Source organism: Neopelma chrysocephalum, unplaced genomic scaffold, assembly GCF_003984885.1.
Source record: "Neopelma chrysocephalum unplaced genomic scaffold, ASM398488v2 Primary Assembly neopelma1_71, whole genome shotgun sequence".
NCBI lineage: Eukaryota > Metazoa > Chordata > Aves > Passeriformes > Pipridae > Neopelma > Neopelma chrysocephalum.
This window is the reverse complement of record NW_020897731.1, coordinates 8,774,290-8,790,753: the sequence shown is the minus strand read 5'-3', so window position 1 is coordinate 8,790,753 and position 16,464 is coordinate 8,774,290. Positions and strand designations below refer to the sequence as shown.

The 16,464-nt window shown below is 35.9% G+C and overlaps 1 protein-coding gene across 1 annotated transcript in view; it reads left to right on the top strand.

Moving 5' to 3' along the window:
• Positions 1-16,156, top strand: part of ADGRA3 (adhesion G protein-coupled receptor A3) — a 55,685-nt gene extending 39,529 nt beyond the window's left edge. Inside the window, exons 11-19 of the mRNA XM_027686553.1 lie at positions 1,909-2,070; positions 2,332-2,535; positions 3,639-3,852; positions 4,001-4,209; positions 8,901-9,025; positions 9,573-9,696; positions 11,484-11,629; positions 13,932-14,027; positions 14,216-16,156. Coding sequence (XP_027542354.1) covers positions 1,909-2,070; positions 2,332-2,535; positions 3,639-3,852; positions 4,001-4,209; positions 8,901-9,025; positions 9,573-9,696; positions 11,484-11,629; positions 13,932-14,027; positions 14,216-15,458 — 2,523 coding nt within the window. The 3' untranslated portion in view covers positions 15,459-16,156. The remainder of the gene's footprint in view (positions 1-1,908; positions 2,071-2,331; positions 2,536-3,638; positions 3,853-4,000; positions 4,210-8,900; positions 9,026-9,572; positions 9,697-11,483; positions 11,630-13,931; positions 14,028-14,215) is intronic.
• The last annotated feature ends 308 nt before the right edge of the window (positions 16,157-16,464 follow it).

Genomic DNA, 16,464 nt, shown 5'->3' with positions numbered 1-16,464 from the left:
AAAATAGAAACATGTTTTAGATTACTGCATGATTTACTACATTAAAACGATATTTGTTTCTCAGCTGTGATTTATTGTCTGTAGAGTGACACAATCTGGCATTACTCTGCCATGTTTGAAGGTAATGGATAATATGAAAAAATAGGTTAAATTCATAGGTAGTTTCGGTCTTAGTATTTCTTTTTCTCTCAATTGGTTTGATTTGAAGCCAACCTTTATTTGCTGGTATATTCAAGGAACACAAGTGCAGTTTCATGTAATAATTGTAGTAGCTAGTTAGTAGACTAACTTTTTATGAGGGTATTACTCCACAAACTTGTTCTTGACACTGTTATTCATATCTATTTACTTACATCATCTTATTGTTAGTTCCTTAGTTTGTGTTACAGTGGCTATTCTGAAAGATTAGTACTATGAACTAAAAAAAGGTTCATTTAATAGCTCTTTAATATCAGAAGAAATAAGACAAATGTTCAGAAACTTCTTAGCAAAGTGTCTTGTTAGAATACAGTTGGAAAAAATTGTGCATACCTTGATAAGCAGTAGAAAGAATAGTGTGTCATATATTTTCAAAGTATGGAACAACTTCAGTTCTTCAAGTTCAGGATCCTTATACTGATAATTTATTGTAAAATCGCCATTTGTTGATGTGTGAAACTTGCTACCTCTTTTCAAGTAGTAATAAGTTATAATAAGGACCTTCAATTAATTTAACTTTGATTTGTTCTTGAGAATATAATGAAAACAGCTACAGCCTGCAAATTTTACCTGAGACTCTGTGTTAGTTGTTGAGAATTTTTACTGAATATAATTCTATCCCTCAGAGAGACGGTTCTAAAAGTAGTAAATATTTTTATATTCCAATTCTGGCCTTTATTTTTACAGATTAAAAACAAACAAACAAAAAAGCAAACAAACAAAAAACAAAACAAAACAACAACAACAAAAAAATACCCCAAACTACTGTGTTCTCTCCTTATTGGTAATACTCTGAAAAGAAATTGGGAAGCCTGGATGGTAAAGGATATGTCTTCCTCACCCTACCCTGTCTCTCTTCAAGCAGAAAATTCCAGTCCCTAAATTTAGCAACTATAAATTGCATTTCAATTTAACTAGAAAATACACTCACCTTTGCTTTTTGGTCCAGTATTTATCACTGCTCCTTAAATGTTTTGAAAATCCAGTGTAGGTCAATGTTGTCAATGTAGATGCTCATTAATTTTGGCAGAGTTGTGGCCTCAATGAATGAGTTCCCTTTATAGTTTGTATTTGTTTGTCATACAGAAGGCAGGCCAAGGGCTGTGAACATAAACTTAAAACTATGTAATTCATGGTTTGAAAGCAGTACTGCTACTTAGAGGTATTTACTGTCTGTCTCATGTATACCTGTGACCTAAAACAGGTCATGCAAAATAAATGACAAGCAAGAAAGCAATCAAAAAAAGTTAGACATGCTGAAAGGAAGTGAAACAGGAGCGTTCTGTGCTAATTTTTGCCTGTATTACTATTACTCTCTTCAATCATACATGCAAACTATATTATTGTTAATTTGAAGTTTATTTTAGGTTTCAAAGTTGATTGTAAATAGACCTTTAAACAACTAGTACAGTCGAACGTGGAGTATTCCTCTCTTTGCTTTTAATGAAATATCTGTATTTATCATGGATTTTTTTTCTAAGTAAAATATAAACAAACAAATTACGTTGACATAACATTTTTCTTCACTGGAGGTAAATGTCTGAGTCAAAGTATTTCAGTATCTCAAGATGACAAGAGGTGATGGAAACAGTAACAACCAGTTTCCTTTTGCGTTTTGTGCTGTCAAGTCACTTTGTATTTTCTGATAATGATCCTACTAGATGAACACTTTCAAAGCTATAAAAGAGTCTTATTTCTCTTCTGTGTTAGCTTGGTGATGTGATGGTGGACATAGCAAGTAACATTATGTTAGCTGACGAACGTGTTCTGTGGATGGCACAAAGGGAAGCCAAAGCTTGTACCAGAATTGTACAGTGTTTACAGAAAATTGCTATGTATCGGCTTGCAAACGGAGCTCAAGTTTATTCTACTGTAAGTATGAATTTATTTATTTAGAAGACAGTTTTCTTGCTCTTGAGTTTGAATAGTTTTTTATTTTTCTTAATGTGGGCGTTTTCTGAAATGTCTACTATTCCTGTTGGGAGAAGAGCAATACTCTGAACAGATTTATCCCTGCCAGATAAGCAGGAAACGTCTTCATGACAGGTTTTTTGTGAAGGCGGAGAATTCCTTTATTTATTATCCTTTCTGTGGTGTGTGAAATTATTTCATGTTTGATTTTTGTCGTCACAGTATTCTCCAAATATTGCTCTTGAGGCCTATGTAATAAAGGCTGCCGGCTTCACTGGGATGACATGCACCGTATTTCAGAAAGTGGCTACATCAGACCGTACAGGACTCAGTGATTATGGGAGAAGAGATCCTGATGGAAATCTAGATAAACAATTAAGCTTTAAGTGCAACGTTTCAAATACGCTGTCAAGTCTGGCGTTAAAGGTCAGATACTCTTGCTTTCCAAATATTTATACATAAGGTATTATTACGAAGTTTGTAGGGAAACAAAGTTTATAATTACTAATTTTAATGTTAAATTAGCATTTTTATGTAATCCAGAATGACTGTGACAGGAATTAAAGGGACAAGGGATATTAGAGTTTGATTATAAAGAAGTTTTTTTAATGGACACAGCTTTTAATAAATAGATGTGGTTTTCTATTGAAAGGTATTCAAAGTTCTTAAGTTGAAAGATCCTTTCAGACCTTTTCATAAGGATGGAAACTGAAACACTCCCTAGTTCATAATAATATGTCTTTATTTTCCTGTATTTTCACCTTCATTACATATTAAACAGATATTGCCAGTCTCCTTAAATATCTGAAATACTCTGCTCAGAGTGATACTGTAATAAGCGTGAAACAGAAAACTGACCTGAAAGGTTAATTTTGTGTTTGTGTGTGCATGTAGTGTATACACACACACACAGATATATCTATATGTGTGTGTATAAAATGGAAAAACTTCCTCATATTCCATGAAAGTATTTTTTCAGTTACATTCCCCAACTTAGCAGTTTGCTTTTATCACTTAATTTGCTTTAATGTCACTGCAGGGTGTATATTAGAAATTATACTTATGTAATCGTATGAAATTATGTGCATGCTTCTCTACCCAAGTATAATTTATATACAAGTTGAATGCTGTTTGTATACAGCATTCCTGTATATTCTGTTTTGAATAGTACTAGTGTGCAATTACAGCATTTTTGTCTGTATGCTTGCCTTGGTTGCTGCTTCTAGTTGCCAATAGTCGAATCTTGTAATACTTTACTGAAACCGACTTCAACTTTGCTCTCTCTAAAAAGTAAGGCAATTGCAGAATCTTAACTTTTTTTTCTTTTTTAAATTTTTTAAGACTTCAATAACTTGATTAAGCTATTTTATCCTAGATTACTTGGAAACACCATCTAATAGGTTTGTCACAATACACAGTCTGCTAAATGCATTCATCTCTGACATGGTTCAGTTAGAGGAGTTGCTAATTTAGTCTCTATAAAGAGTTTCACTTTATCTTTAGAACTTTAAAAATCTGTTTATTTCTAGAACACGATTATAGAGGCTTCTATCCAGTTGCCAGCTTCCCTGTTCACCCAAAAACAAAAAAGAGAAATCAGACCAGCAGATGAATCTGTCTACAAGCTTCAGCTTATTGCATTTCGCAATGGAAAGCTTTTTCCAGCAACAGGAAATTCAACAAATCTGGCTGATGATGGGAAACGTCGCACAGTTGTGACTCCAGTTATTCTCACCAAGATAGGTTTGTTTTTATTATTACTTTTTTTATGATCTTTAAGAAACATTTTTTACTCCTTTGTTTTGACTAGTATGTATCTAATCAAAGGTTTTAGCGTCTAACACCTTACATGTTGAGAAATTTACGTGTACATACATTTCCTTTGCAACAGATGGTTTAAACCTGGCCAGTCACCATGTCCCTATAAATGTGACACTGCGGCGCATTGCACATGGAGCAGATGCTGTTGCAGCTCAGTGGGACTTCGATCTACTGAACGGACAAGGGGGATGGAAATCTGATGGTTGTCACATCCTGCTGTCTGACGAAAATATTACTACCATTCAGTGCTACTCCCTCAGCAACTATGCTGTCTTAATGGTATGACGCTTCGAATTGCATTTCTTTCTGGAATTTAAAAATGCTTCAAGATGCAATTCTGTTTGAGTTTTTCTTGTGTTAAAGAGAACAAACTTTCCCACATTCCGTTTCACATAAAACTAGACGTAATAAATAAATCTTTAGTTTTCGCTCGTGTTGATGTAAATGTTGAGGTAAGGTGAGGCTTAAATAGAAATCTGTCCTAGTGGAATTAATTACTGAATATGCTAGACACAAAACTATTTTCATGTGTGAAGTAGTACATTATAGGAGGACATTTTAATGAGCTCCTTAATCAAATAGGCTTTTATGAACTTTAGTCTAGTAATGACAGGTTTTCTTCTACTGTTACCTTTATTTTAAACTATCTTCTCTCTGTTAGATTAAATTTGTTGACTTAATGTGTTGGCAGGACAGGACTGTTTTCCCAGGTATTTTTTTTCCTGTGATCCATAACCAAAGATAGCTATTTCATTGCAAATTAACTGTTCATTTGCTAGTATGTAGGTCTATTACCAGAAGACATCACTTGAAATAGGAAAAAAAATCAAAACACTTAGTAACTATCAAAAATATCTTTGAAATATTGCTTAAAACAAGTATCTAAACGCTAGCCTTAGCATATTGATATCAGTAAAATGGTTAACCAATTCTAAAATAGGGTCATAGAAAAAGGAGCAAGACACCTTCCTTATTGCTCTTCAGTTGCGAAAACTGACTTCTTTGTCTGTTCCCAGAGCTCTTAATTTCAGTCTGGCCTAAGCAGTTTCCCTTTTTACAGATGATGACTGCTACTCTGCTCAGCAGTACTCACCACAGATACTAAATGATAAAACATGATACATGAAAATGGTAGGCTGATAGGAAGCTGAATGAGATAGTAAGAGGTTTACGAAATTATTAAGTTTAAATTTCAGGTGGGCTTTGTTGTAGTTAATGTGCTCTGTGTGGAATTACATATATATTTTTATGTAATTGTGTGGTAAAAAGAGGATTCCTTTATGATGATCAGTGGATGAGAAGTTGCTATTTTTCTTTAGCAACTTAAAGTTTCAAAAATCTGCCTTAAAAGAGAATTAAGTGGTAAAATACCAAAAAGCTAAACATAAATAAAATTGATTTAAATGCCCAGGTTTTACAAAATGCTCGAAGAGAGCAACTCTTCACTTTACCTCTGAGAGTACTGTTGTAAATTACTTTAAACTGTTACAATCCTAGAGTTCCTTTTTTTTATTTTTAAAATATATAATCCCTTCCTAAAATATAACAGCATTCTTTAAAATGGAATTAAGCTTCATTTGTATGTGTAGAATGCATGTAAAGGGAGATTATGCTTTGAATTGGTCACATTTCTGTTACCTGAAGGAACAAAAATGAAAAGGATGTTCAATCTGCTTCTGTAAAGACTAATTCTAAATTAATATGTGGTAAGATTGTATGAATACCTTCTTGGGAATTATAGTGAGAACTGTTGACAAGCAGAAATCAAAAAAGTTAGAGAAAGGGGCAATTTTCTTCTCTTTCTGCTGGTAGCTCCCATTGTATGCTTGGTTGAAACTGGTATTCCTTTAATATTTACTGTTTCCCAAAATATAGAGAATGGAGGGGTAGGGGTGGGTGGAGGGGCACAGAGTAATAATACTTAGCTGATATATGTTCCTTGGACACAGTTAATAGACTGCAGAAGCTCTGGATGTTTTAAGTGGCTGCTGAAGAAGGTTTTCATAATGCCTATCTATATATTAACCAAAAAGACATTATAACCTTTTTCATTTGTAAACTCTCATCATGTTGTGAAAGTCTGGGTTCTGGTCCCAGGCTCATAACAAGTTCTTTTGAGTTCAGTTTTAGAAGTTTGCTTTTTAATTCAGCAGTTCTCATTAACATCAAATACATGGACAGCAGTGGTAGGAGAAACCTGAACATGGTAGTCCATCATCCTGGCTGGCTGGTGAATAACTTAACCAGAGTTATTTTGCTCTATTTTAGGCTACTTTACTTTAGTATGTATGTGTGTAGAAGAAAGCACATTGTAACGTATTGACCTGTCTTCATACATTTCAGAACATCATGTAAAGTCCTCTGATAAGGAAACATCACTGAGTGCCTAGTTGTCTGATCTAGTGATTTAGACAGATACAGTTGTAAAACTTTGTATTTATTTGGAAATTATCTTTACTACTGTTTAATAATAGAAGTGGTAAGCAGGAGATTCACCTGGAAACTCATTATTATAGGCTTCCAGCAAAGTTAAAAAAGCAGCAGTGGTGGTTGAGAAGAAACAAGAGTTCTGCTAGTTGAGTATAAACCCCCTAATGTTCTTAATGTCATTTCTGCTGTTATTTTGCTGTCATTCTTTTTTACTGAATTTAGAATCAGTTTAGCTCAGAAATAACATTGTTAGCTCCCCTCACTCCATTTAGTAAGTCTGATAAAGAATGTCAGTCATTGATAAGAATTCCACTGAGTTAGTGTATATTGGGTCAAGACCTTTGGTAGCTTGGTGAAGCATATTGAGTTTTTCTCAGATGTTTTAGATTATTGTAGATCTTGTGATTTTTAGTTCTTGTTTTTGAAATTTGCACCGGTATGTCCGTGACATCGTGCTACTTGACACCAGTCTGGAAGCAGCAACCAGAGTTGTCCTGCACTTTCAGTTCCCCGATAATCACAGTCTGGGTGTGACAAAATATTAGCTCATGCTTGTAAGAGCAATGAGTTCCCAGGGATCTCCAGCTGGGTATCATCCAGGCCATGGGTAGTGTTGAAATCAGATGACACTGGCTGCCTGAGGCATAATATCTTATGATCTTTTCCAGGTGCCAAAGAAAACCACATAAGAATCAAACTGACAATCTGATGAAATTAGTTTGAAATGAGGTTGTTGAGTTAGTTAGGAATAACACATTTATATTCTGATGAAAAAACAATTCAAGGAATGGTGAAGAGACTGCTGACTCTAATTTAATTGTAAGCCTCAATTCAAAAACTCTTTTCCTGTCTCTGAAATCAGATTACCTGTTTTAAGCTTAAAACCGGATTGTATATCACTGATTTTTCTCAAAACAAACTGAAACTTTCTTGTAATCTTTTACTGTTCTTTCTGAATGCCAAGTTTGTTCTCCTTTTCCCTAGCACACTTTTGAACTTTGCCAGCTTTAGAGCTTTGAGTGACTAACACAGAATTATAGGTGAGAGAATTTTATGTATCCTACCCATTCTGAAAAATTATTTTTAATAGATTTTTCCACTAATCATAGCTAAGAAGAATTACTTTATTTTGTACTGGAAGGGACTGAAGGGGTTTTTTTGAGTCATCATGTCGTGTCTGCGTATGTCCACCCCTGGAAGTTTCATAAATTGTAACTGCTTCCAAACAGAACTGTTTCTTCATAAAATGAAAATGTCACCTCAGAGTAGATTCAGAAAGCTTAATTGATGCTATGGAGCTGTTGAATTCTTTGAGTAATCAACTATCTGTTCTGGTCAAATCATAGAATAACAGTCTGGTAGGAACATCTGGTGACATTTGGTCCAGCTCAAAGTTTGACTGCCTTCAAAGTCAAATTGTACTGCTCTAGGTCATATTCATTCAAGCTTTCAGTATCTCCAAGGGCACAATCTTTCTGGGCAGTATGTGACCACTTCAGAATTCTTTTCTAGTATCTAATCATAATTTTCCATGTTGCTGGTAATAATGTCTGTTGCCTTTCATCATTTCATGGTTCAGCTCCAAGAAGAGTTTGACTACTCTGTTTTCTTTATACCTCCCCAGTAGGTAGTTCAATATAATAATGAGATTTCTCCCCTCTTCCATTCCTTCTTAAAGACTGAAGACATCTTCAGCCTCAGACATTGTGTGCTTCAGCCTGCTGATCATCCTAGTGATCTGTTAGACTTGCTCCATCCAGTATGTCAGTGCCTTTCTTTGAGAGTTCTACACAGTGCTGAACAGAAGGGAATTATCAGCTCACCCATGTGCTGTCTTTGTGCTCACACAAGTGTGGCCTTAGCAGTGTCACCTGTAGCCTGACTTGGGGTCAGCTTTTGTCTACCAGTACCTCAGGTGGTTCTTTGGTTGTTTTCTAGTCAGTGCAGTGCCTAGCCGATATTTTTGTGTGTATGGGATTATTTCATCCCAGATGCAGATCTTTTAATGTTTTGCTTTGCGAAATGTCATGATGTTTTATCAACCCATTTCTCTGGCTCACCGACATCCCTCTGAGTATCCTCCATTCTGTTCATCAGTCCCCCCAGTCTATAGCATCATTCACAGAATTGCTGAGATCACTTTCTGTAATGTTCTTCGGGTTGTTAAAGAAGATAACCATAACTTAAACACACAGTTGTTCTACGTGCTGTACACGCAAGTATTTTAAGATGAAAAAAATGCTATGTGTCTATAAGCTGCTTATGTCTATGTAACTTCAAGCATATATGAAGTTTACTTCTATAAGATTAGTGACTGTATTTATAAAGGTCAGCCATAATAGCAGGTAATTGCAGAAGAAACTCAGGAACATCAAATAAATAATTGTGGAAAGTCGGTTTGGGGGGAGTGGGGAGGGAAGGAAGACATTTCATCTGGAAGGTTCCTGTTACTTCTTCATTTGTGTTTGCTTTGTTATTTCTCCACCCTCAAAAAATAGTAAGATATAGTGGACTAATGGTTTTTTTATTTTTGTTATCAGGACTTGACAGAAGCTGAATTATATACACAGCCAGCTGATCTTTTGCATCCAGTAACTTATGCCACTGCTGTGGTTTTGCTAATGTGTCTGTTGATGATCATGGTCAGTTACATATACCATCACAGGTATGAATCAAAATTGCTAGACTAAAAACAATTAGTTTTATCATGCTCAGGACTGACTAACTTTTCTTTTTGATTGGAGCATGATATAGTAATATGCGTTTGGTGTTTTTTCCCGTTAAAAATTGTTGATGAAGACTAACAGTTAAGCAAATAGCTATTTCATCTTTCTTGAGTATGATAATTTAAGTCTCATAACCATGTCTTTCCTTTAATTTTTGACTTTTGTTTCATGATGAAAGTAGAGACCATTCAAGAATGATGGTAGAATTTAACAAACTGTTCAGCCTTTTACATTTCTGTTGATGTGAAAGCTTGAAAGCCTAAAATTTTTAAATCAGGCCCCAAATAGATGTATAAAGCTGGTTAATAGGAGGGTGTTTTAATTTCCTATGATGAAGACCAGAGATTGTTTGACTACCACATACTTTGTAAACAAATATAATCATTAACAGTAATTATATGTCATTTATCACGTGTATCTTGCCAGTTACTGAAAATCAGGAATGTCAGCTGTGTTTTATATTGTCTAATTTTTTTCTTTTAACAGTGTGATCAGGATCAGTGTAAAAAGCTGGCATATGCTAGTTAACCTAAGCTTTCATATTTTCCTGACATGTGTGATGTTTATTGGAGGCATAACTCAGACCAGGAATGCCAGCATTTGCCAAGCAGTAAGTAAACATACAAACACTCGAAAAAATTAGTTATCAGTTTCATACTTCTATGTATGTATTTGCACCCCTTGCCTTCTACAAACCTTCAGTGCTCTATAGGCATTCATCAGAATGTAAAATTTAGACAAAAAACTAATGTTTTGTTTTGGTTTTAGAATCATAGAATGGTTTGGGTTGGAAGGGACCTTAAAGTTATCTAGTCCAATGTCTCTGCAATAAGGAGGGACATCTTCAACTTGATCAGGTTACTCAGAGCCCCATCCAACCTGACCTTCAGTGGGGCATCTACCACTTCTTTGGGCAACCTGTGCTTGTATTTTACCACCCACATTACTTCTATCTAATCTAATCTTTCAGTTTAAAGCCATTACCTATTGTCCTGTCACTACTTGCCCTTGTAAAAAGTTCCTCTCCATCTCTCTTGTAGCCCAGTTTAGGCACTGGAAGGTGCTATAAGGTCTTCCCAGAGCCTTCTCTTCTCCAGACTGAACAAACCCAACTCTTTCTGTCTTCATAACAGAATTAGAGATTCTCTTTTATTTTCAAGAAGTCATGAAAATAAAACTAGTTCAGTACTGGAAAACCAGAAAGTGCAGCAGAAATTTTTTTCCCAAAATGCTGTCACAAAAAATAAGCTTTGTCTGTTACTTATAGGCCTGTATGTGGCCTTTACAGGTCATGTGAAATCTGGAATTAAACTACTTATTTTCCACTTGCTCAGTATAACTGAAGGGGAGGGAGAGAGAAGTGTTTCAAGCCTGCATGCTTTCTCTGAACAAACATCACTAGCTTTATTGAGACTTCTCTTTTTTAATGATTTGCTCTTCTGAGATTTGGCTGCCTCCAATTCAGTTGCAGTATTTTAGTATAGTAACGATTGCTGCTTTGGAAAAATGTCAGTGGATTTTTTTTTTTCATGTTTTCTCTTTGCGTCCAGTGATTCAAAAAAGTTTCTAATCGCTCACTGTAATGTTCCATAGTGCTTTTTGTTTGAATTTACACTAGGGTTGACAGGTCAAAATGTTGTAACGAAAAATATTCCTGATCTTTCTCCCACATACACACATACTTTTTTTCTTATCTTGAAGACAGTAATCCTTCAGGAGAAATCCTACAGATGGGCTGTTTGAGAGTTGTGCTTTTACTGGTGACTGAAAATTGCAGTCATCAGAAACTAAGGTGTTACCTCTTCCATACTGTTTTTTGTGCTGTCATGACAGTGTTGCCCTATAAGTAAGGACAAACAGATTCTGCTGTGAAGCAGACTTTTTATTAATGTTTGGGCTGGTTAAATATCTAATACACTTTCTCTACTTTTGCATTATATTAAAATCCCTGTCTGTATTTTGCCACCTGCTGCATACTTATCACAGTATTATTAGTTTGCTGTTCCCTTTCTTGTTTCAGTTTGAATAATACCTGTAACACAAGACACTTCAAAGTTGTCTTTTGTAAAATACAGTTTCCTAAAGTGTATGATTGATATGGAATCTGAAAAATTTTTGTTAGTAAAGTTCTTCCCCCATTAGTAAGTTATCCTTCCATTAGAGGCAACAGCAGCTATGTAGCCATTCCACATTCAGCTGATGCAAAAATGGGTTTGCACATCATATTTTACTTTTTTTGAAAACTACAATGATTTGACACTTAGAACAGTCATAAAATAAGATATGTGGTTTATTTCCATTATGGTGAGTTGTGTGTTTAATGGTTAATATATTAACTCAGTAGAAAGGAAGTGTTTGGGAGTTAATTCTTTTTTTGTTGCTTGGTTTTGTTTTAAGGTTGGGATAATCCTCCATTATTCCACTCTTGCAACATTATTGTGGTTGGGAGTGACATCTCGTAATATTTACAAGCAGGTAACCAAAAAGGCAAAAAGATGTGAGGATCCTGATGAGCCACCTCCTCCACCCAGACCAATGCTGAGGTGAGCCTGTTGTTTGTTTTTGTGTCATTATTTCCCAGGTTGCTTTGTTTATATTCTAAGCAGAAAATGTAACAGGTCACTACTGTTTTGTTCTTCCCAGGTCAATAAAGTTCCTTCCAGATTTTTCTGTTACTCAGCATTGTATTAAGGAGGGTGAGCTGAAGGATTGTTGGTCTTTGTGTATTACAGATGAAAACCTGTGTTGATGATATGTCAATTTAGAAATTGGTAGTGTTTCAGCATCACACTGAGAGTTTGATTGAGACTTTAGATAGCAACACAACCCATTAAATTATCATAGAAGAAAGAATGTGCAGAACTGTATTATCACACAGTTAAAAAATGCTGCAATTTCAGTAAATAAATTTTAATATGTTTTCCAAAGATTGTTTCCAAATAATTTGAAAAATAGGGGTGTCACTTATTATCAAATGAAAATAGTGTTCTTTATGAAGCATTCCTTGTAGAATTTTTATTTCTCAAGTCCCGGAGATGGGACAAACTAATTATGAAATTTACCTTGTGTGACATGTTCTTCATAGAAAATACTATCATACTTTGTTCATGTTGCTTCCTGGGCCCCGGGATATTAATTAAAAACTGCTACACTGAAATTCTCCACAAGGTGGCAGAAGTTGATTACCTTTGATTGGTTATAGGCAAATATTTAAAGAGCTTGATTTTTGAAGTACAGAGACTGCAGAAAAACAGAAATGCTTTTCTGATTATCTTCAACTAAAATTTGTAGTACTATATACAAGCATATAGAAGTATTTAATTGGTAAGTTAGAAGGTAACTTTATACCACTTCATTACTGTATTTGCCTTCCTTAACTTGTATTATTTTTCTTTTAAGAAGAAGTAAATCTGTTGTATTCACTGTATGCTCACCACCAGCTCTGCCTTCCAGCAGGATATTGAATAGTCTTTTTAACATCTGTTATGACTTTTTTTCCCCTTATCCCTTACTATTTGTTTAGAAGTTCTTGCTTTGGAAAATGTTGCAATAAAATTACCAGTCTCACAGGCTCAGCTTTGCATAGACATAAACATGAACATGCAATTTCAGATCCAAACACCTCATGAGTGACAATGGTGGCAACTCTGGAGATAAGTATGAGAACAGAACAAACATACTTTAGATTTTTCAGACTTCCTCAGTGTGCAACTTCTTGCAGATCAGGAATTTCCTCAGTTAGATAGATGTGTGATGTTTTTGCATGGAAGAGCCACAGAAAGTTATTTTTTTTTTCAGTTGTCTTCTAGGCGTATGTTCAAAATAAAATTACCTGTTGTGTAGTACCCATACTGCCACAAAAATCTGCTCCATCTGGCCAGCTTCTGATTACTGCATCTAGATACAAAATAAACCAATGTCAGAATTTGAACTTTGTAGGATTCAGCAACTAAATAATACACTCAGTGTATCTCAATTTACAAGAAAGTCTTAATTTATTTCAGGCTGTTGTTGTGTGTCTCAAGTGATACAGGAGCAATTTCTGGTGAAATGTCCAGGACCATCAGAATAGGTGTCTCTTGTTGATTAAACAAACTGCTCACCTGTATGTCACCGTAGTAGTTTTCACTTGTGTGTTCTGATCTGAATTTGGACTCAGCTGCAGGACTGAGTGCTGTTAATTGGAATGATTGTCAGTAATAACTGACGTACCACTAATGAATTCAGTGTGACTTCATAGAAATTGGAATGAAAAGATACTCCAACAACATATGCCCTTTGTCCTTGTGAAGGTATATAGTTTTCTTAAATACCCCCACAGGGAAGCAGGAGATGTGTACTATAAAATTACAGAGTCCATTAAAAATAAAAAAAAAAACAACCTGCCATCCACCAAAGCCATCCACCCCCAAAAAATTCCAAATAGCATGAGTTCTTATGGCTGATTTTCCTAACAGTATATATTAGGCAAGTTCATCTCTGGAACACGAGACATACCACTTGCTATTTTCCTTCTAAGTTTTTGTATTCTCTTCTAGCCGTTTACAACTTCTGACTGTCAGCTTTTGGTTCTTCCTTCTAATGCTGTATACTTCTGTTCAGTGTCTGCAAGTGGGAGGTGAGAGTGAGCAGCTGTGAGAGACAGCTTACAACAGGAGGAGAAAAATTGTTGTGAGGAAGACTTAGAGAAGAATTGATATTGCCAAAGCCCAAAGCTTATTCACCTTATTTTCATAAAGAACTTGCATATTTCTCAAATCCTGGAAAGCTCTTCTTTCTTTCATAGTGACTGAATAAAATCCGTTGCCATGAAGCAGACACTGATATACTGGATTTCCTTTTTAGGTTCTACCTTATTGGTGGAGGGATCCCTATCATAGTTTGTGGAATAACAGCTGCAGCAAACATCCGAAATTACGGCAGCAGACCTAATGCTCCTTAGTAAGTACCATATAACTGAGAATTCTGAAAAGATTTCATAGGTTTACTTTTCTCTCAATACTTGTTGCAATTAATTCTGATTCTTCCAGAAAATGTAGCACAGCCAAGATCATTTCAATGAACTGATAAAAGATATGTGATTTGTGAGAAGATGTTAATTTTAGTTCTTTGTTTTGTTTCTTTTACAGTTGCTGGATGACTTGGGAACCTAGCTTAGGAGCATTTTATGGACCAGCTAGCTTTATAATTTTCATAAACTGTATGTATTTTCTCAGCATATTTATACAACTAAAACGTCACCCTGAACGCAAATATGAACTTAAGGAACCCATTGAGGAACAGCAGCGTCTGGCCACCAACGAACACGGGGAACTGGCTCATCAGGATTCGTTGTCAGTGTCACTGGTTTCCACATCTGCTTTGGAGAACGAGCACAGTTTTCAAGCACAGCTTCTGGGAGTCGGCCTTACTTTGGTTTTGTATGTCACACTGTGGATCTTTGGAGCTCTGTCCGTTTCCCTGTATTATCCCATGGACCTGATCTTCAGCTGTTTTTTTGGGGCGACATGTTTATGCCTCAGTGCCTTTCTTATGGTGCACCACTGCATTAATAGGGAAGATGTCAGGCATGCTTGGATAACAACTTGCTGCCCGGGAAGGAGTACGTACTCAGTGCAAGTAAATGTGCAACCCTCCAGTTCCAGCGGAACCAACGGAGAGGCCCCAAAATGCACCAACAGTAGCGCAGAATCCTCATGCACAAATAAAAGTGCCTCAAGCCTAAAAAACTCATCTCAAGGTTGTAAACTAACTAACTTACAAGCTGCAGCAGCTCAGTGCCACCCTACTTCTCTGCCATTGAACACAGGTCCTCAGCTTGATAACAGTCTGACTGAACATTCAGTAGATAATGATATCAAAATGCACGTAGCTCCCTTAGAGGTACAGTTTCGGACAAACGGGCACCCAAGTCGGCATCACAAGAACAGAAGCAAGGGACATCGTGCCAGCAGGCTTGCAGTATTGAGGGAATATGCATATGACGTCCCCACAAGTGTGGAAGGAAGTGTGCAAAATGGCTTACCCAAAACTCGACAAAGCAACAGTGAAGGGCACTCAAGGAGCCGAAGAGCCTATTTGGCATATAGAGAACGCCAGTATAATCAGTCCCAACAAGACAGCAGTGATGCTTGCAGTACACTTCCAAAAAGTAGCAGGAATACTGAAAAAACAATAGCTACCAACAACAAGAAAGATATTCCAAGGAAACCAATAGCGGCTGAGCTGGAAAACCAACAAAAATCTTATGGCTTAAATTTAGCCATCCAGAATGGACCACTTAAAAGCAGTGGACAGGACGGACCCTTGCTCACTGCAGACAGTACTGGTAATATTAGAACTGGGTTATGGAAACACGAAACTACTGTGTAGCATTGTAATTCATTGTGGGACAAGTCCATATAAACTGTGATTACACATTCCTGAAAGCTATTAACACTTTTAAGGACTGTTTACAAACTCTAGGTACTTTATGCAGGGAGGGAACAAAGATAATCTGCCGAGCAAAAGATTGTACATGTTATTATCCTTCCTGTTCTTACAAAGATGAACTCTTGGTATTTTGTGAAATTTTTTTTGAAGGGTCAGTCTTGAGAGATGCAGAACACAACTTTGTACATTTTTATTTTTTACCTGTAACCCTGCAGATGTGTCCACAACACATTTCAAATTTGTATTTAAATGTATAATAAATAGTACTTTCCCAAGCAGCCGAAAGTTGGACTTATTTTTGGGGTTTTTTTAAATATTATTGCACTGAATGCCATCTTGATTTTACTAGTTCAGTGTCTGAAAATTAGGAGCTTCAGTTACTGAAGAAAATGCCTGGTGTCTCAGACAGTGCAAATAGCTCAATCACTTTCATAAGGCCTAGAATTTGGTTGAAATGAAGAAGCTGTGTTTCAAAAGGATTTTTTAGTATACAGGCAACTTGTTTTCTCCAAATCATTGTCTTGTACTTGCTGCATAAGTTAGTTATATTTTTAGATAGTTGTGACTTTATTGCAATTGCACAGAATTTTAGCTTCCTCAGTAATGTTTTTGAATAATAATCTGGTTTGCCCTCATAATTACCTGACTCATATGGGGTTTTCTAATTTTTTTTCATCATTTGTATTTGAGAAGGTTATGAACAGACACAGACAACAGATGCTTATTTGCAAAGGTCATCAGTAAATACCAGTGAAAACACATTCTGTTGCAATAGTGTGGGAGAATAATAGTGCAGGTGTTTTGTTAGGTGGTCATGGGATAACCTGGTAAGAATATGATAAGTATGCAAAATCAGAGTCTTCAAGTTCAGTGTCATGGTACAAGCTGACTTGTGAGAGAACATTTTGAGTTTCAAGTTTAATTTTCACTCCCTTGCAGAATAATC